Source organism: Ovis canadensis, chromosome 2, assembly GCF_042477335.2.
Source record: "Ovis canadensis isolate MfBH-ARS-UI-01 breed Bighorn chromosome 2, ARS-UI_OviCan_v2, whole genome shotgun sequence".
NCBI classification, from domain to species: domain Eukaryota; kingdom Metazoa; phylum Chordata; class Mammalia; order Artiodactyla; family Bovidae; genus Ovis; species Ovis canadensis.
Genome location: NC_091246.1, coordinates 52,976,863 through 53,001,715, shown reverse-complemented (window position 1 = coordinate 53,001,715; position 24,853 = coordinate 52,976,863). Strand labels below are relative to the sequence as shown.

At 43.6% G+C, this 24,853-nt stretch overlaps 2 protein-coding genes, 1 non-coding gene and 1 pseudogene across 3 annotated transcripts in view; 3 read left to right on the top strand and 1 right to left on the bottom strand.

Annotated features, from left to right (window-relative positions):
* Positions 1–1,021: 1,021 nt before the first annotated feature.
* Positions 1,022–1,981, top strand: LOC138434548 (olfactory receptor 13C7-like). Its single transcript, XM_069579366.1, has one exon. The coding sequence runs from the start codon at positions 1,022–1,024 to the stop codon at positions 1,979–1,981; it is 960 nt and encodes a 319-aa protein (XP_069435467.1).
* An 8,188-nt stretch (positions 1,982–10,169) lies between these two features.
* On the top strand, positions 10,170–15,285 carry LOC138432351 (olfactory receptor 13C7-like; annotated as a pseudogene).
* A 2,832-nt stretch (positions 15,286–18,117) lies between these two features.
* LOC138434928 (U6atac minor spliceosomal RNA) lies at positions 18,118–18,243 on the bottom strand. Its single transcript, XR_011254985.1, has one exon. It is a non-coding gene; the product is annotated as a U6atac minor spliceosomal RNA (small nuclear RNA).
* A 5,337-nt stretch (positions 18,244–23,580) lies between these two features.
* The window catches only part of RECK (reversion inducing cysteine rich protein with kazal motifs), an 83,471-nt gene continuing 82,198 nt past the window's right edge, over positions 23,581–24,853 (top strand). The window contains exon 1 of the mRNA XM_069574075.1: positions 23,581–24,126. Within this exon, the coding sequence (XP_069430176.1) occupies positions 24,027–24,126 (100 nt within the window). The 5' untranslated portion in view covers positions 23,581–24,026. The remainder of the gene's footprint in view (positions 24,127–24,853) is intronic.

Below are 24,853 nucleotides of genomic sequence, written 5' to 3'. Positions count from 1 at the left end.
AAGAGACAGTCCATCAGACTCCCCTCAGCTTGGCTACAGTGCACAAAAGGGTCACTTGTGCCCCGGGTGTACCAAAGGGTCAACAAGAGGTGAAGGCCTTGGCACTGTGTCTGGGTTAATTCTCTCAATAGGCAACACCAGGCCAGAGCAGCTGTAGTCTCTCACCTTCCTCTAAGAGAGGAGGCTTGGTTTTCCATTTTTTCCTGTCATCAGTTTTCATTTATGTCGTCTTGTCTCCTGTGTGACTTACTCTTTTTCAATGTGTGCCGGGCGTTGTATTTGCAGAATTATTTGTGGACCTGATTTAGAGGTAGTGATGATGTTGCCTTCCTTCAAGGTAGATTTGTGTTTGCTTCTGTTAGGTATTCGGGAGCATCAAAAGTTGGGGACCACCTCAGTCCAATTTCAGAGCTCGAGAAGATTTGAAGCTGAGCTGCAGCACCTGTAAACACCTGTTTCTTTCTGATTAACTCTTTTTCCTATGGTGGTGCCCTTTGGTTTCTTCCCAAAGGGAGAAGGTTTAGTTAGGGGTCCTTCACAGTGGGCCTTGCACTTCAGACCTGTTTCTACCTCCAGGAGGCTGTGAGTAACACTTCTTGGTCTCTCAGAGGCCACCTCCAGAAGGTGTAGATGCCCCAGCTGATACATAGTCTCAAAAGCCGGATATATTTCTCCGAATTCCTTTCTTCCCCCTGAATCCTGACTCTGCAATTCCTTGTTGTCTTATCTATCTTGCCAAGTGCTTTATGCAAAAGTTTTAAATCATTTGCCCAATTTTTAAATTTTTTCATCTGCAGATGAGTTAGTCCAAATTAACTCTTTATTCCTGCTGAAAACAGAAGTAAAATACCAATCTCTATCATAATTTTTCTAGAGCCCCTTAGACATGACCAGATTGTCAGAGCTCTTCTCCAGTTGCTCAACAGGTCAGAGATTTTTGTCCTTATGCCCAGGCACTTTTGGAGTCAGAGAGTGCTGAGGTTGACTGCAGAGTTCCTGCAGGTGACAGAGAGGAGGCACTATGGACGGGTCCAATCAGACCTCCCTCCTGATGGATTTCATTCTCCTGGGCCTCTCAGCCCACCCAAAGCTGGAGAAAACGCTCTTTGTGCTCATCTTGCTCATGTACCTGGTGATCCTGCTGGGCAATGGGATCCTCATCCTGGTGACCATCCTTGACTCCCGCCTGCACACGCCCATGTACTTCTTCCTGGGGAACCTCTCCTTCCTGGACATCTGCTACACAACCTCCTCAGTCCCCCTCATCCTTGACAGCTTCCTGACCCCCAGGAAAACCATCTCCTTCTCAGCCTGTTTTGGGCAGATGTTCCTCTCTTTTGCCATGGGGGCCACGGAGTGTGTGCTTCTGGGCATGATGGCATTTGATCGCTATGTGGCCATCTGCAACCCCCTGAGGTACCCTGTAGTCATGAACAAAGTTGCCTGCAGGCCTATGGCTGTTGGCTCCTGGGCAGCTGGTATCACCAACTCTGTAATTCAGACATTGCAGGCTGTGAGACTGCCATTCTGTGGGGACAATGTCATCAACCACTTCACCTGTGAGATCCTGGCTGTCCTGAAGTTGGCCTGTGCTGACATCTCCATCAATGTGATCAGTATGGTCGTGGCCAATGTGATCTTCCTGGGAGTCCCAGTTCTGTTCATTTTTGTCTCCTATGTGTTCATCATTGCTACCATCCTGAGGATCCCCTCAGGAGAGGGGAGGAAAAAGGCCTTCTCTACCTGCTCTGCCCACCTCACAGTTGTGGTCATCTTCTATGGGACCATCCTCTTCATGTATGGGAAGCCCAAATCCAAGGACCCCCTGGGGGCAGACAAACAGGACCTTGCAGACAAGCTCACCTCCCTCTTCTATGGGGTGGTGACCCCCATGCTCAACCCCATCATCTACAGCCTCAGGAACAAGGATGTGAAGGCTGCTGTGAGGAACCTGGTGAGTCAGAAACACCTAACTGAGTGACCATCACTGATTCCCAGGCTGCCAGAGTGCAAGACCCCCAAATTCCTCACTGTCTTCATGGGGAAATGGTAACCGAGGGATGTCCTTAGGTTGTCAGTGGAAAGAGCCTTTTCATTTCTGATGCTGCTGGTTAGCTTCTTGGCTTCTCCCAGAGCCAGTATACTGTATCATATCACAGCTGTAGTTTGCTGCCTAAGCCTGAAATCCTCTGATACCAGAATTTGGTAAATATCCATTAAAATGTTATAAATATAATCAAAAGAGACAAATGGAAATTTTAGTGGTACTAAGACTTTCAAGTATTTTGTTTTTTTTCTGTGTAGAACTGTTAACCAAAAGTGAGGTCTGGCTGCTTGCTGCTCAAAAGCCAATAAAGAGGCAAGTTGGGTAGAAAGGGAAGATTGCTTTATTTTAAAGTCTGACAATTGGGGCAGGGGATGGCAGACTCCTGTCAAAGGTCAATTTCCACCCCACTCCCCCAGCTGACAATCAGTGGGCAAGAACGTTTACAGGTGGGGAAAGGAACTACATGCAAAAACAGCACTGTCAACTCTTGACGATTGTCTTGAAACTGATAATGGGGTGGTCTAATCAGCATCACCTTGATTGTTTTAAGTACAGTTAGTCTTCGGCTCCAGGGTCCATTCGTTCTTGTTCTTTTAAGGCCAGTTCTCAGAGTTGCGGCAGCTTATGTCATGGCTACAATCTAGTCATCAAGTTAACTGCTTCCACCTGGTAGGGGCTTTAGTGTCTATAAAACAGCTCAAAGGATATGGCTCAGAATATTATCTATAGCCCTTGAGGAGTAACTAAAGGCCCTTGACTTTTTTTTAATGATGAAACTATCATTTTTTTGTCCTGTTTGTTTTCCTTGTATCAGTTTTCTCTTGCTCTGTAGCAACTCACCACAATATAGCAGCTTAAATCAATGCTCATTTATTAGTTCAGTTCAGAAATCCAGCATGACATGACTTGGTTCTTTTCTCAGGGTATCAAATGGCTAAAATCAAAGTGTCAGCTGCATTAAGTTTTCATCTGGAGGCTCTGAGGGAAAATCCACTTTCAAGCATATTTATGTTGCAGAATTCAATTTTGTGCAGCCACAGGATTGAATTCCCCTTTTCCTTTTTGCATGGCCCCTCCATCTTCATGTCAGTAATGGTGCATCAGATTCTTTTAGTGCTTTGAATCTTTGGCTTCCCTTTCTGCTACTAGCCAGAGAAAAACTCTCTGCCTTTACAGAATTCATGGTTAGATCAGGGCCACCTGGATAATCTCTATGTTAAGGCCAATTATGTCATCATTTTTTACAGTCCTGGGGATTATGCAGAGTGTGTACACCAGGGGGTAAAAAATCTTTGGGACATCTTAGAATCCTGCCTCCCCCCGTTGTAACCCCTGTTCTTCTGGGCTGTGCACAGTGGACTTCCATAGCATTGGAGAAGGTCTGGGGCAGAGAAGTAGAAAGATGGATGGTGTTTGAAGTGGGATACTGTTAGCTCAAGGTGAGTCTAACTTGGACAAACTGTCCACACAGCTGTGGCTGAACTCATAGTGGGACTGAAAGATTGGTAAGTGAGGTACTGTAGCATTTGCTAATTATGGACAGATCGATGCAGTCAAACTCATATCACATCATACAGATGCCATAGAGCTTCCTCTATCCACATTGCTTCCAAAGGGATCTGTTCCAGCTTCAACCCAGTGACACTTCCAGTCCAGTAGTTCACTGGACTGGAGCAATTGTGACCCCAGATGAGGTAATCTATAGATTTGAGGGTATATATCTGACTGAGGGCTTCCCAGGTGGTGCTGGTGGTAAAGAACCTGCCTGCCAATGCAGGAGACATAAGAGAAGTGGGTTTGATCCCAGGGTCAGGAAGACCCCTGGATGAGGGTATGGCAACCCACTCCAGTATTCTTGCCTGGAGAATCCCGTGGACAGAGGAGTCTGGCAGGCTGAGTCCACAGGGTCACAAAGAGTCAGACATGACTGAAGTGACTAAGCATGCAGGCACTCACATATCCGACTGAAGCAAAAGGGTGAATTGGGCTAGTTAGTGTGATCTTTGGGGAACTTGGACTTGAGAAACAGGGAGACAAAATCACTTTAATGAGACTTAAATCAGAAAGGACCCACCAAAGATTCCATGAGGTAAGGTTGGTATTACGGTGGTGGGGTGGGAAGCAAAAGCTATCAGTCAGCAGATGAAGCCCATTAGAAAAAAGACAAAAAAAAAGAGAGAGAGAGAGAAAGAAATATAGGAAGTGTCTGTCTCATTAGTAGAGGAGATTCAAAAGATGAACCCATGAATTCTGTTTCTGGGTTTCCCGGAGGTGCTTGCTATCAAGAACATTCTTGAACTTCCCTGGTGGCACAATGGATAAGAATCTGCCTGCCAATATGGGGGACATGGATTTGATTCTTGGTCTGGGGAGATTCCACATGACATGGAACAACTAAGCCTATGCACCACAACTACTGAGTCCACATTCTAGAGCCTCCAAGCCACAACTGTTGAGCCCACAAGCCACAGCTGCTGAAGCCCTGGTGACCTAGATCCTGTTTGCTGCAACAGGAGAAGCTACCACGATGAGAAGCCTCTGGACCATATTGAAGGTAGCCCCTGCTTGTCTCTGCTAGAGAAAGCCTGTGAAAAGCAACGAAGTCTCAGTGCAGCCAAAAATAAATACATAATTTGTTAAAAAAGAACATTCTCCATTTCTCAATCCTTTCACTTTTGCCTGTTAAGAACCTTGTTCTTTGATTTATATAAGGTTCCATAATTGCCCCCAAATGCATCTTTACTTAGAACAACTACAACAATAGAACTTTCCCTGAGATAGCCTGAGTGGATTTTAGTTTCTTATAATCAAAAAAGCAAAACTAGGTCAGGATGAGAGTTATTAAGAACCAGCTGCTCACAACCAATTCTGGCCCCCAATAGGGATACTCGGGCTGATCTGTTTGGTTGCAGTTAATGCTGGTTCAGTGTTCCCTTGAGAATTAACTTAGAGGACCCCGAATATTATGGGGAGGAGACTCCTAAGTATTACAAGGAAGAGAAGACGAGAGTGGGAGATCCATTCACCATCCCCAAGTAAATTACTACAACAGCTACTTCTATCGCCCCCTCTCAAATTGGCAGGTGGCTGTTCAGGAAGGTAGACATGAGATAGGTTTGGTGTCTATCAGACCACAGAGACCATCATAGACCAGATTGATTCACTTGCCCTTTTTTGTTGTAGAGGAAGCCATACCCCAGCCTATACAACCAAGAGCACCAGTGACTTTTAGTTCTGCCTCTAGCATAATACACTTGCCTCATGGATGTATGGATATGATTTATGTCAGAGGTTGTTCTGCTTGTGTTTTCTTCTAAGACTTTTATGGTTTCAGTATTACATTTAGGTTTTTAATCCATTTCTAGTTTATTTTTGTATATAGTGTGAGAAAATGTTCTAATTTCATTCTTTTGTATGTAGCTGCCCAGTTTTCCCAGCACCACTATTAAAGAGACCATCTTTTCTCTGTTGGATATTCTTGCCTCCTTTGTCATAGATTGACCAAAAGTGCATGGGTTTATTTCTAGGCTCTCTATTCTGTTCCATTAATCTATGTATCTGTTTTTGTTCCAGTACCATACTATTTTGATTACTGTAGCTTTGTAGTATAGTCTGAGTCAAGGAGTGTGATACTTCCAATTCTGTTCTTTCACAAGATTGTTTTGGCTCTTCAGGGTCTCTTGCGCTTCAGTAAAAATTTTGAAATTATTTATTTTTGATCTGTGAAGAATGTCATGTGCATCTTTTTAAAGGATTATTTTAAATCTGTAGATTCAATTCAAAACATTTCCTCTGGTATCAGGAACAAGACAAGGGTTCTCACTCTTGCCATTTTTGTTCAACACAGTATTGGAAAACCTAGTCATGGCAACCAGACAAGAAGAAGAAATAAAAGAAATCCAAGTTGGAAGGGAAGAATACAGCTGTCACTGTTTGCAGATGACATGATACTATACATAAAAACATAAAGACACTACCAAAAAACTACTAGAGCTTATCAATGAATCCAGTAAAGTTGCACGATACAAAATTATTGTACAGAAATCTGTTGCATTTCTACACACTAACAATGAATTATCAGAAAGAAAAATTAAGGAAACAGTCCACTTATAATCGCATCAAAAAGAACAAAATACCTAGGAATAGGCTTGCCTAAGGAGGTAAAAGACCTGTATTCAGAAAACTATAAGACACTGTTGAAAGAAATTGAAGATGACATTAAGTAGATAGGAAGATATACTGTGTTCTTTGATTGGAAGAATTGATTTTATTAAAATAACCATACTACTGATATTATCCTGCTAAAAGAAAATCTGTGTTGATCATTTTTTTCCCTTTATGGGAGTAAACTCATGACAGATTGACATGAAAAAAAAATCTGAGGAAATAAATAATACTACCTGAGGCAAATCTACAATTCAATAAATTGCCCTTAAAAAAAAAAAAGTACATTTGTACATCCCTTAGCTAAGTAATCTGAGAGCATTTCAAACCAGCTCTGATTTGCCAAAGATTACAACAAGGCTACTATTATGAGCACATCGGTTTTAGCTGTCAGAATAAGATGTCTCTGATGAGAGGCCATTGTGGTCACCCTCTGTTCTCACCCAGCCAATGCCAACCTCCTTCCACTTACATAAACATTGTTATAAAAAGGGCAACTGTCATACTCCATCCTTCATTATGGATTTGTAATCATTTTGCACTCACAGTCCCAGATATATCTTTTCTTTGGCTCTACTTCATAGTGATGAATGTGATTCCTGTACATGGGTTCTACATTCAGTGAAGAATCTGCACAGTTCACATCACAGTCATGGGTTCATCCATATTTTCCTTTGGTCTTCCCCATCCAGGAAGTTCTCCTCTTGTACTACTTTGTCTAAATTTATCACTTATATCATGAAGTTCTAGAAGTATGTGCTGGAAAAAGCATTCAAGTTCCTTATGCTATTCTTGAGTGAACTGAAATACTTGGTTCTAGTGTCATTGGAGATCAGTTGTTGCCCAATACAACCAGTATTTTCCCACATCTCTTGGTACTGTTTTTGTTGCACTCTATAAATTTTGGCATATTGTGTTTTATTTTTGTTTGTCTTGAGATATTTTCTAATTTCCTTTTTTTTTAATTTCTTTTTTGACCCAATGGTTGTTTACGTGTGTGTTGTTTAATTTCCACACATTTGAATTTTCCAGTTTTACTTCTGCTATTGATTTTAGTTTCATTTGATTGTGATCAGAAAAGATACTTGGCATAATTTCATTGTTAAGTTTGTTAAGACTTGTTTTGTGACCTAAGATATGATCTATCCTGGAGGAAGTTCCAGTTACACCTGAAAAAAAAAAGCATATATTTTGCTACTTTTAGGTAGAAGTATTGTATTGATAAAAGATATAGAGACCGAGAAGTCCCATGGTCTGCCATCTGCATGCTAGAGCACCAGAAAAACCAAGGTATGATTCAATGAGAATCTGAAGACCCAAGAATCAGGAGCTCCAGTGTCTGAGGGAAGAAGATGACTTTCCAGCTCAAGAAGAGCCATAATTAACTTTTAACTCATTTTTCTCAATACAGAGGGGGAATGCCCTGAAGACTGAGCCAGTGTGTTACTCCTCTACATGAGGCTGCCTCCCACTCCACCCTGAATAACAATGTCCATAGTGATGGTCTCTCATGGGCTTCAGGGCTCTGTATCCATGCCTGGCCTGTGCTGTACTGCTATCAGTGACTCAGATGAAGAACTGAGGATGCTCAGAGGACAGGAAGCTGAAGGATCCAGAAAGAACACAGCATGATGCTTCATGGAACCTAACCACTCTGGGGATGAGTAGTCATCCTAAAATCAAACTCTAACTCTCCTTCCAAAACTTCTGCAAATCCAGGCTGAGGGTGACAGAATTGCTTCTGCAACTGAGGGAAAAGGACCTGGGGGCTGAGTGAGCTGCAGGATGATTTGCCATCAGGCTCCAGGCTAAGGCTGATGTCTTTATAGGAATATATTGACAAAAGAAAGCAGAAGAGGATATGAAAAGGAGGGAGGGAGGCAGCAAGCAAAAAACCTTCTCCAGGGCCTTCAGTATAACTGGATCTTTGGGGTTTTATCCCAGAAGAATACAAAGTTTCTAAACTGAGTACAACTCACTTTCCAAACTATAAATGACTTTCGGGACTAAACTGGTCCCCAAAAGGAAACTGAGACTCAATTTCCTTTCTATAGGCAATGGCCAGTTCTTTGGAGATTGTTCCTGGAGCACCAAGTCAGGAGGAGTGGGTAGGCCTGGACCTTCACCAACTGCAGGGCCTGACACATTCCCATTCTTCCTGCACTGGGTGCCTGAGATCCAGTGTGGCTATTTCTGACAACTGGCCTGTCCCCAACCCTTAGGAGAGTGATCACTCTTTCACACCATGTTTCTGATAAAGGCAAGTGAAGGTTTTGATAAAAGGACTCTGAGATTCTCATTAGCACAAGCTCATTTCTAAGAATAGATTGTTTTTTAAAAAAACCTTTTGGGATTGTTTTTTCTCCTTGTACCTTTAAAAAATATTTTATATATATATTTTTCTTTGCTGGGTCTTCGTCGCTGCGTGGGCTTTTCTCTAGTTGCAGCAAGTAGAGGCTACTCTCTAGTCGCAGTGCATAGACTTCTCATTGTTGCGGCTACCCTTGTTGCAGAGCATGGGCTCTAGGGAGAGTGGGCTTAAGTAACTGCAGCATGTAGTAGGCTCAGTAGTTGTGGCTCCCAAGCCCTAGATCACATGCTCGATAGTTGTGGAGCATGAGATTAGTTGCTTTGTGTCATGTGGGATCTTCCCAGATCAACCTGTGCGTCCTGCATTGGCAGGCAGATTTTTTACCCTTGAGCCACTAGGGAAGCTCTAAGAATAGGTTTGATTGTTCAGTGGAATAGGTCTCAAAATGGGAGGAAAGAGATGAATTTCAGTGGTATGGCAAGTGCTGGAACCAGCACAATCCATCCTGGTGGGACATAATACCCAGAAATATATCTCACAATTATTCAGGAACTGTGGACAATTCCTCTAAACTATATGACATTTTTTTGGATGCTGTAAGAGTAACCAGGTTGATTCTATATCATCTTATTGCCCAACCAACTTATTTCTAAATATTTGGTGGGCATGGGGAAAGAACCAACTTTGTTTGAAGGCTGCAAAAGGTAGCACCAGATGGAATTTGTAGGGAGGCAGAACTGTCTATCTATGGGAACTACTTTAAAATGAAATAAACCTCAGCAAGCAGAGAGCCTACTTCACTCAAGTATTCCAGCTGAGGCCAGAGCACCATAATCAAAGAAGTAGTGGACCTGCATTCTTTGAGAGTGGGATGGGGAGGTTGGTCTATTTAGACCCTTAGGACCCTGCCACACCTGGGTCTACAGTTGTCTGTCAGAATAATGAAAGCCAGAATTGAAGGATGGCAAGTATGGCGTGTTTTAGGAAGCCCTGAATAAGCAGGTAGCTTCCACCCCATAAATGTTTCTATGACTATTTTTGTGTATCTATTTAAAAGACGTTTACTCCTTGGAAGAAAAGTTATGACCAACCTAGACAGCATATTAAAAACCAGAGACATTACTTTACCAACAAAGGTCCGTTTAGTCAAAGCTATGGTTTTTCCAGTAGTCATGTATGGATGTGAGAGTTGGACTATAAAGAAAGCTGAGCACCAAAGAATTGATGCTTTTGAACTGTGGTGTTGGAGAAGACTCCTGTAAGTCCCTTGGAGTGCAAGGAGATCAAATCAGTCCATCCTAAAGGAAATCAGTCCTAAATACTCTTTGGAAGGACTGATGTTGAAGTTGAAACTTTAATACTTTGGCCACCTGATGCGAAAAACTGACTCATTTGAAAAGACGCTGATGCTGGGAAAGATTGAAAGCTGGAGGAGAAGGGGATGACAGAGGATGAGATGGTTGGACATGAATTTGAGTAAACTCTGGGAGTTGGTGACGGACAGGGAGGCCTGGCGTGCCGCAGTCCATGGGGTCACAAAGAGTCAGACACAACCGAGAGACTGAACTGAACTGAACTAAAGAAAGTATTTCGGAAAATCTTTTCAAACATGAATTACTTCCAAATCAAATTTATTGGGCTTAAGCGATGCCAAAGGGAAACATTCCTCATCTTTATTCTTATGACAGGAAGGAGGAGGTTGGAACCGTGATTCCACTCATGAATAAGCCATATGTCTTCCTTCCTCCAGTGGAAGAAGAGCTGTTCAAGGGGATTCATAACATCCAGACCCTGGGTCAGAGAGGGACTCTGACCTCAGAGGTATGGGGCCCCTGACAGAGTTCCTGCAGACCCCACCTATGTGGGAAAGAGTCAGGGAAGACAGGCAGTCAGTCATTTATGTCATTTAAGTCATTCTGACCTTTGCATTTAGGGCCAGAGGGTATAATGTGACTGGTAATAGGGCCTCAGAAAAGCCCAAGGAAGGTGAAGATGGCTTGTCTTCAAAACCTGTCACTGGCTATTGCTTATTCCAGGAAAGTCTTTTGATCAAGCAAATGTCCAGGAAGAAATCACAAAAGTCTCTAAAGACTTTGATTTGTTTGTCTGTTGGTGCCTGTTTGTTTTTAAAAAGTCCTAAGGGCAGAATGGAATACCTGGGATACAAAGTTAGGATAGTGTTCTCAACTTTGGCCAAACGTTGAAGCCATCTGGGGAGCTTTAACAAGACCTGATGCCTGGATTCTATCATAGACATTTGGATTTGCCTGGCACAGGGTGTGACCCAAGAAAAGAGGAGAATTAAGAAAATCATCTTTATCTTTAGATCTCTGATGAGCTATTATGGGGCAGAAAGGGGTGACATGCCAGGGAGCAGAGCTAGTATTAGAACCAGGAAGATATTAAGAGATTTGACCCAAGAGACAAAATTTTCAGATAATACAAGATTTATAAAGCTAGAATGGGCTTACTAAAAAGGTAATGAGATCTTCATTGGTGGACAGGAATATTGCTTAATGATCCTGTTGGATTATTGGATGTAGCTTGGATATACAAACAAAAATTCAGTGAGACTAGATGTTTGGAATTTCCTTTTCTAAGACTGAGGTCTTCAGAGTCAGGGATGAGGCATTAGCCTGACTTCAGTGGCAATGGAATGAGATATAAACCAGGGAACTGGGGCTCTCCAGAGGCTGAGATTGTGGCTGTTAAATGCAGCCTGGTTTCCCGGAGCATCAGTTCAAACTCGCCAGGATGGCACTGCAGCCAGGGGGATGATTAACTCCTTAGAATGCAACCATACTCCACAACACAGCTGCCCAAGTCCAGCCCTCACCCTCCTTACCTTCCCCAGGTGACCTTCCTGTCCAGCCTGCCCTTTCAAAGTGACCCATCAGTACCCTCTCCTTGGAATTGTTGTCTCTTTTAGAGCCAGTGCATCATTCCTGAAAGGCTGTGGGGTTTCAGAGTCATGTGTGAGTGAGTCATGTTGGCTGATGGATGGAGACAGGAAAACAGGATGGGATGAAGGGACAGATGAGAGGATGGCCTGGGGCCTGGTTGTCTATTACAGGAGGAAAGGGGGAGGTCAAAAGATGTTTCTGTGAGGATACTATGAAGCAAAGAAAGCCTGCCAAGAGCTGTGGCTTCAGGGCTGATCATTTCACCATCCCTGGACACCAAGGGAGAAAAGTATGAAGTGAACCTGGACTCACTTTTCTGACTAAGATTTTTTTTTTAATTTTTAATTGGAGAATAATTGCTTTACAATGTTGTGTTGGTTTCTGCCATACATGAACATGACTCAGCCATAGGTATACATATAGCCCCTCCCTCTTGAAACGCCCTTCCAACTCCCACCTGCCACCCCATCCTACCCCTCTAGGTTGTCACAGAGCACCAGATTGAGCTCCCTGCATCATACAGTAGATTCCCACTGGCTGTCTATTTTACATGTGGTAATGTACATGTGGAAGCAAACTGTGGAAAGCTCTTAAAGAGATGGAAATACAGACCATCTCACCTGTCTCCTGAGAAACCTGTATGTGGGTCAAGAAGCAACAGTTAGAACCCTGTATGGAACAACTGATTGATTCGGGATTGAGAAAGGGGTATGACAAGGCTGTCTGTTGTCACCCTGTTTATTTAACCTATATGCTGAGCATATCATGAGAAATTCCAACCTGGATGAGTTAAAAGCTGGAATCAAGATAGGTGGGAAAAACATCAACAACCTCAGATATGTGGATGATACCACCTTAATGGCAGAAAGCAAAGAGGAACTAAAGAACCTCTTGATGAGAGTGAACGAGGAGAGTGAAAAAGCCAGCTTAACACTAAATATTAAAAAAAACTAAGATCATGGCATCCGGCCCCATTACTTCATAGCAAATAGAAGGCGAAGAGGTGGAAGTAGTGACAGATTTCCTCTTCTTGGGCTCTAAAATCACTTCAAATGATGACTGCAGCCATGAAGTCAGAAGACGATTGCTTCTTGGCAGGAAAGCTTTGCCAAACCTAGACAGTGTGTTGAAAAGCAGAGACACTACTCTGCCAACAAAGGTCCATATAGTCAAGGCTATGGTCTTCCCAGTGGTCACGTATGGTTGTGAGAGTTGGTAGAGTACCAAAGAATTGATGCCCCTTTGAACTGTGGTGCTGGAGAAGACTCTTGAGAGTCCCTTGGACAGCAAGGAGATCAAGCCAGTCAATCTTTTAGGGAAATCAACCCTGAATACTCATTGGAAGGACTGATGCTGAAACTGAAGCTCCAGTATTTTGGTCTCCTAATGCGAACAGATGACTCATTGCAAAAGTCCCTGATTCTGGGAATGATGGAGGGCAGAAGGAGAAGAAGGTATCAGAGCATGAGATGGCTGGATGGCATCACCAGTGCAATGAACATGAACTTGGGCAAACTTCAGGAGATGGTGAGGGATAGGGAGGCCTAGCATGCTGCAGTCCATGGGGTCGCAAAGAGTTAGACTCGACTGGGTGACTGAACAACAATTTATGTTTTAATGCTACCTCTCTGACCAAGATTTAACAAGAGAAGTCCACCATCTAGGATATTTCAGTAGAAATGAGTATGTCTGATCAGGTGAATTAAATCCCCACTGGGGCATCTCAGATGTCTCTTGCACAGAGGGTAGCTTAAGAGGACAAACTAGATTCTTTTCTAGTCCCCAGAATCTTACTGAGAACCGCAGAGAAACCATCGTTAAAGTTGTTTTCCTCTTGCTCACCAGAGAGGGCATTCCTCACTAGCAAGCCAGCACTTCAGTCAGAGAGTGCTGAGGTTGAGCTTCTGAGTTCCTGCAGGTGACAGAGCAGACGCGCTGTGGACAGGTCCAATCAGACCTCCCCTCTGGTGGAGTTCATTTGCCTAGGCCTGTCAGCCCACCCAAAGCTGGAGAAAGCTCTTTGTGCTTATCCTGCTCATGTACCTGGTGATCCTGCTGGGCAATGGGGTCCTCATCCTGTTGACCATCCTTGACTCCTGCCTGAGCACGCCCATGTACTTCTTCCTGGGGAACCTCTCCTTCCTGGACATCTGCTACACAACCTCCTCAGTCCCCCTCATCTTTGACCGCTTCCTGACCCCCAGGAAAACCATCTCCTTCTCAGCCTGTGCCATGCAGATGTTCCTCTCTTCACCATTGTGGGAACAGAGTATGTGCTCCTGAGCATGATGGCACTTCACTGCTATGTAGCCATCTGCAACTCCCTAAGGTACTCTGTCATCGTGAGCAAGGCTGCCTACCTGCCCATGGCTGTTGGCTCCTGAGCAGCTGGTATCACCAACTCTGTAGTTCAGACAACCCAGGCTGTGAGGCTGCCCTTCCGTGGGGGCAACATCATCAACCACTTCACCTGTGAGATCCTGGCTGTCCTGAAGTGCCATGGGCTGTGCTAACATCTCCATCAGTGTGATCAGCGTGGGGATAACAACTGTTATTTTCATGGACATCTCAGTTCTGTTCATCTTTTTTCTGCCATGTGTTCATCACTGCTACTGTCCTGAGGATCTCTTCAGTAGTAGGGAAGAAAAAGGTCTCCACCTGCTCTGCCCACCTCACAGTTGTGGTCATCTTCTATGGGACCAACCTCTTCATGTATGGGAAGCGCAAATCCAAGGACCCCCTGGGGGCAGACAAACAGGACCTTGCAGAAAAGCTCACCTCCCTCTTCTATGGGGTGATGACCCCCATGGTCAACCCCATCTACAGCCTGAGGAACAAGGATGTGAAGGCTGCTGTGGTGAGTCAGAAACACCTAACTGAGTGACTGTCATAGATTTTCAGACTCCAGAACACATGGTCTCCAAACTCCCCATTGTCCTGGTAGAGAAGTGAGAACCCAGCAAACAGAAGGGAGTCTCCCAAGGTTCACATTGTGGACCATGTGAGTAAAACTAAAAAGTAGACTGACCATCATGCCTTTGTTTCATAGGCAACGGAAGCTTCTATCTAAGAACCTAGAAGGAAAGAGCTTCGAATTTCTAGAAGTGCTGGCTAGAAATGGTTGACTTTGTGCATAACCACGGTGACATCACATCATAGCTGCTTTATGCCAATGAACTTGGGTGGCCAGTGGTGTCTCTGGATACCTGTGCCTGCTGCAAACCTGCCATCTGGTGGACATTTCTGCAAGCTCCTGAGGTCAGTACTTGTGAAACCTGAAAAGGTTCCTGGGTCACCTGGGGAGGTTGTGAAAATACCGATCCAGACTCATTGAGTCAGAGGTGAGGCTGGAGATTCTGGATCTCTGCCAAGTTCCTAGGTGATGCTGTACCTCTGAGTAGTAGGCCCTGCAAGACTTGGGACTAGGGACAAGGGACTGAGGAGAGAGGCAAGGAAGCAACTGCTGCAGGTACCAAGTCCTCCAGCATCAGCAACCCAGGCTGCTCTCTCCAATTTGGGGGTAGCAGTTTGCCCTGTGACCTCACTTCTCTTCCAGGTCTAAGAAGAATTGTTGGTTTACCAATAAGTCTGTTCAGATTTTTGCTTGTTAGTACAGTATGGCATCTCCCAAGCTTTTTCCATGCTAGACCAGAAACCAGCCATTCCCATTTCAAATAGCACTAAAGTGCAGTCAAGTGCAGATAGATATAAAAATGTTGTCAAGTACAAAATAAGAGGTATTAACATAGCAGAGGAAGAAACAGATGTCAATTTCTACAGAAAACATAATGATTGTATTTCTAAGTATTAACTAGAAAAATATTATTGGTACTAAGAGTTCAGGAAAGTTAAGGATATAGAAATAACTTCTCAAATGTCAATTGTATTCCTACATTCCATCAATATAGAGCAAAAATAAAACAGAAATAATATCTTATTTACACTAGTAAAAGTACCAAATATTTGAGAACAAACATAATTCTAGACATGACAGACTGCGTCAGGGGAAAAATGGTGAGTGTTTTGGGAGTATAAAGGAAGGCAGAGTGATGGACCAGGGGCTTGAGAGTATACATATAAGACAATAATCTTAATGTTTTAAGGTGGAAGCTCTCAAATTATAACAAATGAAAGAACTTCTTTAATATTCACATTTCTGGTCTCTGAGGCTGTTACTGCTAAGTCGCTTCAGTCGTGTCAGACTCTGTGCGACCCCATAGACGGCAGCCCACCAGGCTCCACCTTCCCTGGGATTCTCCAGGCAAGAGCACTGGAGTGGGTTGCCATTTCCTTCTCCAATGCATGAAAGTGAAAAGTGAAAGTGAAGTTGCTCAGTCGTGTCCGACTCTTCGCGACCCCACGGACTGCAGCCCACCAGTCTCCCCCGCCCATGGGACCTTCCAGGCAACAGGACCGGAATGGGTTGCCATTGCCTTCTCCTGGTCTCTACCCTACAACAATTCAAATTTTACTGTGTCTGTGGTAAGGCCAATAGGAAAACTGGGCTTAGAAACAAAGTTGTTTCTTATTTTTAATTCCCCAGAAGACTCTACTGAGCTTGTAAAGTATAATTGAACAAGGATCTTTTGAAGGTAATGATGTTGGAGTCTTCCTGCCAGATTTGAACTTACTAAAATGTAACAATTACTGAACAACAGACCATTGGCTTTTTTTTTTAAGTGTTGATATTTTTTTGTATGTAAAATCAGTGGTTACGAGATACCGGAAAATTAATTCCAACTACAAGAATTTAATACATATACACATCAGGTCAAAATTAATAGCATGAAGAGGAACCAGTTTTTAATAAACAGTGGGACAACAGTGACATTCAACTGAATGAAGGTTTGCCTTTGATACATGCATCACACCACATGCTGCCAGAAACAGGATGGATTAGAATTAAACGTAAACACCATCATGATTATACAAAGCGAAAAAAGACAACAGAATGACATATTTATTCCAGCTGTGGAAGAGAGCATGATTCATTATTTTGGAAGAGAAAGAGGGTATCAGAATTAAAACAGACATGTTCCAACATACAAAACTCTTGTACAAAACTCTTGAATAATATAGTCTAATCAAGCTGCTCCCAAATGGGCTCTACAAATATTTGATTTGAGCTTCTTTAATGTATAAACTAAATAACTAAATAACTTTTAAGTAAGACCATGGACACACACAAACTTGCATTTTGATTTTTGACATACAAGAAACCACTATCACAATAGTATGTGTGTTGTTGAGTTGATTGCTGTTCATAGACCTCAGAATAAATCTTTTCCTACCATCTCTGCATATTTCTTTTATCTTCTTTGAATGTGTCCTTGATTAGAAAAAGTGTAAATCTGCACTGATCATTTCTCAAATCCAAGCCCACGCTCAACTGCTTACGTATAATAGTACTAAGGAATACAAATGTGCACTGTTTCCAGTTAAGCGTTGGGCAAAGCTCAGAATCATCTGCTGGTGCATATTCTCATCATAGTGTCATAGCCAATTGCACAATGACAAAGGAACATGTGAGTGGTCACACAGTAATAACATCACATTATATATAGTATTGGAGTTAACCAGACCTTTGGGAGTGTTACTTCTCTGACTACATTTATGATAAGAAATTTGAGCAATTATCCAAACTTTATTAGTGAATCAATATTTTTTTACTTTTAATGTCAAACTGGCATTTTAAAAATCAGTACAGTTTGTTTTTTAGAGCAAGTTTAGGTTCACAGCAAAACTGGGCAGGAAGTACTGAGAGTTTCCATATGCCAGGTCCCCCTCTGCCCACATCCTCTCCCACTGTCAACATCCACCAGCAGAATGGTATCTTTGTTACAATCAATGAATCTATATTGACACATCATCACCCAGAATTCATAGTTTAGAGTTCACTCCTGGTGTGTAGGTTTGGACAAATGTATAATAACATGTATCCAGCATTATAGTTTTAAACAGAACACTTTAACTGACCTGAAAATCCTCTGTGCTCTGCCTCTACACCCCTCCCTCCCCCTTTGCTGCTGCTAAGTCGCTTCAGTTGTCTCCGACTCTGTGCAACCCCGTTGATGGTAGCCCACCAGGCTCCCTCATCCCTGGGAATCTCCAGGCAAGAACACTTGAGTGGGTTGCCATTTCCTTCTCCAATGCATGAAAGTGAAAAGTGAAAGTGAAGTTGCTCAGTCGTGTCCGACTCTTGGCGACCCCATGGACTGCAGTCTACCAGGCTCCTCCATCCATGGGATTTTCCAGGCAAGAGTACTGGAGTGGGGTGCCATTGCCTTCTCCGGCCTCCCCCTTTAGCCCCTGGCAATCCCTAATCTTTTTATTGTCTCTGTAATTTTGCCTTTTCCAGAATGTTATTGAGTTGGAATCTGAAGGTATGTAACATTTTCAGATTGGCTTCTTTCAATCAGAAAATATGCCTTTTTAAGTTTCATCCCTGTCTTTTTGTGGGGTGGTTTTTTGCTGTTGATATTGGTTTTCTTTTTTTTTTTAATTTCCAACATCATGATTAGTATTCTGTTCTATTCAGTTGCTAAGTTGTGCCTGACTTTTTGCGACCCCATGGACTGCAGCATGTCAAGCTTCACTGTCCTTCACTGTCTCCCGGAGTTTGCTCAGACTCATGTCTATTGAGTTGGTGATGCTGTCTAACCATCTCATCCTCTGCTGCCACCGTCCCCTTTTAAAAATAGTGGTTAGATGCCACAAAGTAGGTATCGATGCCTTAACCGTCTGTGTGTTGTCAGGCCCAAGGGCCTCTTCCATCCTTGTCAAGGGGGGTGCTAACCTTCTCTCCTTCCATAAGACACTCTTTGTGGTTTGACTAGCTCATTTCTTTTTATTGCTCAACAATCTTCCATTGTATGGAGGTATCACAGTTAATTTAACCACTTACCTACTAAAAGACATTTGGTTGCTTCCAAGTTTTAGCAGTTATGAACAAAGCTGCTACAAATATCCACGTGCAGATTTTGGTATCGACATAAGTGTTCCTGAGTCAGTATTGAAATAAAAATCTGTCAATATTTCTTTTTCAAGATACCATGTTAATTTGAACGAAGAGTAGTCAGAGAACGCAAGGTGGGCTAATTCAAAAACCAAGACCCTTTACAAACTACTCATCTGTATGAAGCAGGATTTTCTCTACAACAGGCAACCAAAACAAAGTACAGAAATGGAAGCCAAACTGGTGTGACTACAATTATTATGCTGTGCTGTGCTTAGTCATTCATTCGTGTCCAACTCTTTGGGACGCCATGGACTATAATACAGGCTGCCAGACTCCTCTGTCCACAGGGATTCTCTAGGCAAGAATACTGGAGTGGGTTGCCATGCCCTCCTCCAGGGGATCTTCCCAACCCAGGGATTGAACCCAGGCGTCCCACATCGCAGGCGGATTCTTTACAATTTGAGCCACCAGGGAAGCCAAAGAATACTGGAATGGGTGGCCTATTCCTTCTCCAGGGAATCTTCCTGACCCAGGAATTGAACCAGGGTCTCCTGCATTGCAGGCAGATTCTTTACCAGCTGAGCTACCAGGGAAGCCCACAATTATCATACATATTCCCAATTTCAAGTTTTTGCGTTCATCAAAATTTCATTTATTATCTGAAATCTCATTTATTGTCTTTGAGCCAATTAATTATTATTAATTATATATTTGAACTGAGAAAATAAATGTAGCTTTTTTTATTCTATTTTATATGGTAGAACTCTGTAAGATTTTGTTGGGAAAAGGGTTCCATTGCTAAAAAATAAAAATAATATTTTTTAAGTTTGAAAATTGCTGAAGTAAGAAGGCAAGGAAAGTAGAGAATGGGGACAATTTCATACTCACAGGCTCATATGTTTAGAGGGCTTACTGGACGCTGGCAAGATAGTGTACCAGCATCACAGACTGAGGTCACAATGTTAAGTTTTATAATGTGTTCTTATTGAATGACTTGGTGTCAGGGCTTCTCTCGTCCTGTGAGATCTCAATATAGGGGCAATGGGACTGTCAAATACCGATTTTGCTCCAAGGCATGGGATCCTTTGTTCTCCAAGGTTATAGTCACAGGCAGTAAACTGAACAGAGAACATGATAGCACTCAGAAAATGTTTGCTCTGGCTGGGCAGTTGCTTCTAAGCGACAGTTTGTAGCAGGGCTGCACAAATCTTTGATCAACAGCTACTTGTCTCTGCAAGTCCCCTTCCTGCCGAACGACTGAAACTTAATCTCAGTCAATTCAGTAGGATCTCAGCTGAGTCAAGGCCTCTCCCCAACCCCCTCCATAGTTTTGAGAGGAAAAATAGAAAGTCAAACCCACCAGCTGGGACTGGGGAAGAAGGCAGGACATCTGGTCCTCAGTCGTCATAATCAATCCCCACTGATACCTGCATTCTCATCTGGCATCCAGTTGTGTAGACCATGCAGATACCAGTTACAGCCTCCTTGTTCTGATCTGGAGGCCTCTTTGGGCTCTCAGCTCTCTCAGCTCCTGTGTTAGTCACTCAGTCGTGTCCAACTCTTTGCAACCCTATGGACTGTAGCCCGCCAGGCTCCTCTGTCCATGGAATTCTCCAGGCAAGAATACTGGTTGCCGTTCTCTTCTCCAGGGGATCTTCCTGACCCAGGTATCGAACGCGAGTCTCCTGCATTGTTGGGCAGATTTTTTACCATCTGAGCCAGAGACAGAAAACACTTAGCTCCTCTTCTGTGTCATTCTCGATGGGGAGCAAGGAACAGGACACATTTGCAACCAAAGGGCAGGGGAGCTTTATGAGGTATGTCACTTCTCTGAGCTCCATGGGAGACAAGGCTCAGATCCCCTCTTATCTCAAGCCCCTCTGGGGTTCTGTGTCCCAGCCCACTACAGCCTCCCTTTTCCAGGGGCTTGCTTCCTTCCCCATCCCAGTGAGTCAAGTTGCTGGGGACTGATGGGAGTGGAGGGACTGACTCTGATTGGTAAGAAAATGTGTTTAAACTAAATAAACCGAGAAAAATCATTTCTATTAAAAATTAACTTCAGGAATGTATTAATAGTATGCATAAACTCCCAAAACCAATGTATGGGGTCCTAGTTAATTAAAATCAGCAAAACCTGCCATGTTCTTAATCAAAATATTTATCTTCCTCTAGATACCAAAGAGAAATCTGGAGTTACATAAAGGAATGAGGAGCATCAGAAATGCTTGACATATGGGTAAATATAAAACACAGTTTCTCATTTTATAATCTCTTAAATAATTGACTATTTAAAGCAAAATAATAACAGTGCATGGAAGCAAAATGTATGATAACGTTAGCACAAAAGATGGGAGGAGAAAACGGAAGTATACTGGTGTCACGTCTTACATTTGACATGAAGTGATAATTATTATTTGAAGGTGAACTGTAATAAGTTAAACTGTATACTAAACTCTAGTGCACCTACTGAAAAATAAAACAAAGAAGTAGAGCTGATAAGCCAACAGAAGAGATATAATGAAATAATAAAAACAACACTCCAAACACTTTTATTGTTCTGAGAGAAGGTAGGAAAAGTAGGGAAAAGGAAAAAAGAACAACGGGAGTAAATAGAAAACAAATTGCAAGACAGATTTAAACTCAACCATATATCAATAATTACATTAAATCCAAACACTCGCATTAAAAGGCAAATATCATATTAAATTTTTTTAAAAAAGCAACCAACTATATGATTTCTCCAGGAAGCTTACTGGAAATACTTTATAAAGAAATGAAAGTAAAATCATGGGGAAATCATAATACACAAAAAATGGATCAAAAGATTAGATGGGTTTTATTTATCTGAAATATAGAAACATGTTTTGAGCTCAGGAAAAAATCATTGATGGGTAACATTTTTTAAAAGTGGCACTTTAAAGATGATCTCTAAGCATTAACCTTTGTTTAAAATGAAAAGTAATTACACCAGCACTGTACAATAGAACTATATGAACCCCAAAGTGAACCATATACACAATTTTAAGTTTTCTAACAGTCACATTAAAAAAAGTAAAAAGAATAATGGTGGCTATATGTCATTATACATTTGTCAAAACCCACAGAATGTGTAAAGCCAAGAATGAACTCTAAGGTAAACTGGGGACTTCAGGTGATAATGATGTGGCAGTGCAGCTTCATCAATTATAACAAATGCACCACTGAGGTGTGGGATGTTGATAGTGGAGGGGTCTGTGAGTATATTGTATGTTGAAGCAGGGGGTATATGAGAAATCTCTGTAATGTGCTTAGTTTTTCTGTGAGCCTAAGACCACTCTAAAAAATAAAGTCATTTTAAAACAAAAACAAGTTTTTAAAAAAAGGTGAAATTAGTTTTAATAACATCTTCAGTTCAGTCGCTCAGTCATGTCCGACTCTTTGCGACCCCATGGACTGCAGCACGCCAGGCTTCCCTGTCCATCACCAACTTCCAGAGCTTGCTCAAACTCATGTCCATTGAGTCGGTGATGCCATCCAAACATCTCATCTCCTGTCATCCCCTTCTCCTCCTGCTTTCAATCTTTTCCAGCATCAGGGCCTTTTCTAGTAAGTCAGTTCTTCACATCAGGTGGCCAAAGTGTTGGAGTTTCAGCATCAGCATCAGCATCAGTCCTTCCAGTGAATATTCAGGACTGATTACCTTTAGGATTGACTGGTTTGATCTTCTTGCAGTCCAAGGGACTCTCAAGAGTCTTCAACACCACAGCTCAAAAGCATCAATTCTTTGGTGCTCAGCTTTCTTTATGGTTCAACTCTCGTATCCATACGTGGCTACTGGAAAAACCATAACTTTGAGTAGATGGACCTTTGTCGGTAAAGGAATGTCTTTGCTTTTTAATATGCTAGGCTTGTCATAGCTTTTCTTTCAAGGAGCAAGCATCTTTTAATTTCATTGCTACAGTCACCATCTGCAGTGATTTTGGAACCCAAGAAAATAGTCTGTCACTGTTTCCATTGTTTCCCCATCTATTTGCCATGAAGTGATGGGACCAGATGCCATGATCTTAGTTTTCTGAATGTTGAGTTTTAAGTCAGCTTTTTCACTCTCCTTTTTCACTTTCATCAAGAGGCTCTTTAGTTCCTCTTCACTTTCTGCCATAAGGGTGGTGTCATCTGCATATCTGAGGTTATTGATATTTCTCCTGGCAATCTTGATTCCAGCTTGTGCTTTGTACAGTCTGGCATTTCGCATGATGTGCTCTGCACATAAGTTAAATAAGCAAGGTTCTTGTTTTCATACTAAGTCTTCCAAATCCGGTTCCAGCATATTTCAGTTTGGAATTGCTATGTTTCAAGTACTCAACAGCCACATGTGGCTAGTGGCTACCATATCAGCGCAAATCTAGGTTTTTTTACTCTTCTCTCCTAGGGAGGAGTGGGATGTAAGGTGAGATGAAACTGATAAAGGTGATTGGGTCTAAATGCTGAGAGCCTCTGATATCATGTTGAATAATTGTACATCATTCCATCTTGTAAGTAAAGAGGTGGTCTCTCAGAGAAGCAAGAGGGTTGTTGCCAGAGCAAACGTTTTAAAAAGATTATTGTAACTTATTCACATTTTCCTAAAGGAGAGAATAGACAGAGACCTAAAAGACATACAAATTAACTTCTATACATGGACTTTGGTTGGAACTTGAAAACTGTAAAAGGAAATTATGAGACAATAAGGAAAATGTAAACACTGGATATTTAATGATATTCCATATTAAAAAATGTAACAGTGGTTATGTTTGCTTTTTGTTTTTTTAAGGAAGAGGAAAGGGGAAAATGTATTACATAATTGACAAAAGGAAAGGAGAGGGAGAGAAGGAGGGACACAGGAACGGAGTGGGGTTTGGAGAACGCTTTGATAATAAGCAGACCCACCTCCAAATTGTCTCTTAAAGTCTAAACCCAGCCTGGCCTTCAAGGCTCTCCATATTTAGATACACAAGCATTCTCCTCTCCACATTCTCCTGATGGCAACATCAGGTGTCCTTAGAACATCAAAGACACAGTGAGGCTACACGTGCCGAAGAGGTTTGGTGGCGAATTCTTGCCTCGGGCTCTTGTCAGGAGATTGTCAGAGGCAGAGCCCCTCCGATTTCAGGGGAGGTGGAGTTGTCCCGGATGACACGCCCTCTTGGGGTGTGAGGCAGCGTCGGGCAGAAAGGATATTAAGATCATCGAAGTGCGTGAAAGGGACAAGTCCCTTTGGTTCAGCCTTGGCCTGTGACCCAGTTCTCAGGAGAACTTGCGGCGTGACCTTGGGCTAATGGTCTCTCCGCTGTGCCTCAGTGACCGGATCTGCAAACCTCGGGAGATCGAGTCATCCTTAGGACCCTCCCAACCCTGACATCCTCTGACTCGCCTCTTGGAGAACGCCGGCTGCCAGATTCAGCAGCAGAAGCAGACAGACACCTAGCTGGGCCTTAACAAAGAGCGGGGTCTCGGGCAGGTTCCCGCCCCCAGCAGGTTTTGGAAAATCCTTGCGGCCGAGGGGCGGGGTCTCGCGCCGCAGCCAATCACCAAGGGTCCGGGCCACCGGGGCGGGGCCTCCGCGAGTTGCCGCGGCGGGCAGGCTGGGTCCGAGCATCAAGCTGCCCTGGAGCCCCAGGCCTGGACATGGCGACTGTCCGGGCCTCCCCGCGAGGCGCGCTGCTGCTTCTCCTGACGGTGGCTGGGGTCGCGGAGGTGGCAGGGGGCCTGGCCCCGGGCAGTGCGGGTGAGTAACTTCTGGAGCAGCGGTTCGAGGAGGTCCAGAGCGGTCGCCTCAGCCCTCCAAGATGGCGCGGAGCAGGGGGCGGGGGTGCCGGCGACCCCCAGACCCGGTCCAAGTCTGGTGACCCAGGGTCGGGAGGTCCCAGCAGGCGGCAGGAGGGACTGAGGCGGGACGAGGAGGACCCCTCTCCACCCTCCCTCTTTCCGCCCAGATCCCCTGAACTGGGAGCCGTGACCTGGGTTCGAGGCCTTTCCCTGTCACCCACCGAGCAGGAGCCCTCAGTTCAGCCCGTATCCTCTCACCCGGCTCGGGTCTCTGTCCGAAGAGCGCGAAATGCCTTCGCCCAGGACCGTCGCGAGGGTGGGACGGGATTTTGGAGGGGCCTCCGCCTTACCTCCACCCTGGCCAGTTACTGTTGCTTGTTACTTGACCCTCGGTTCAGAAAGGCCGACCTCGGGCAGCGAGCACTTATGTGCTCTACAGCCTGACTGACTTCTGAAATCTCAGGCAGAGACTAGGTCCAAGTCTCCTAAAGCCGATTCTGCTGCTCTTCTCTGTGGGTATGCAGTGTGTCCAAGACAGCGCTGGGCTCTGGCAGGAGAGATTAGAAATCAGGGAACTCTCTCTTTGGGGGCTGACTTGAGGAGAGTTTTGTTCTTGCTCTGGAGGAATTAGACCACGAGTGGATAGGAAGCTGTTCAGTGCTTACTGAGTGTCTCCCACGTGCTGG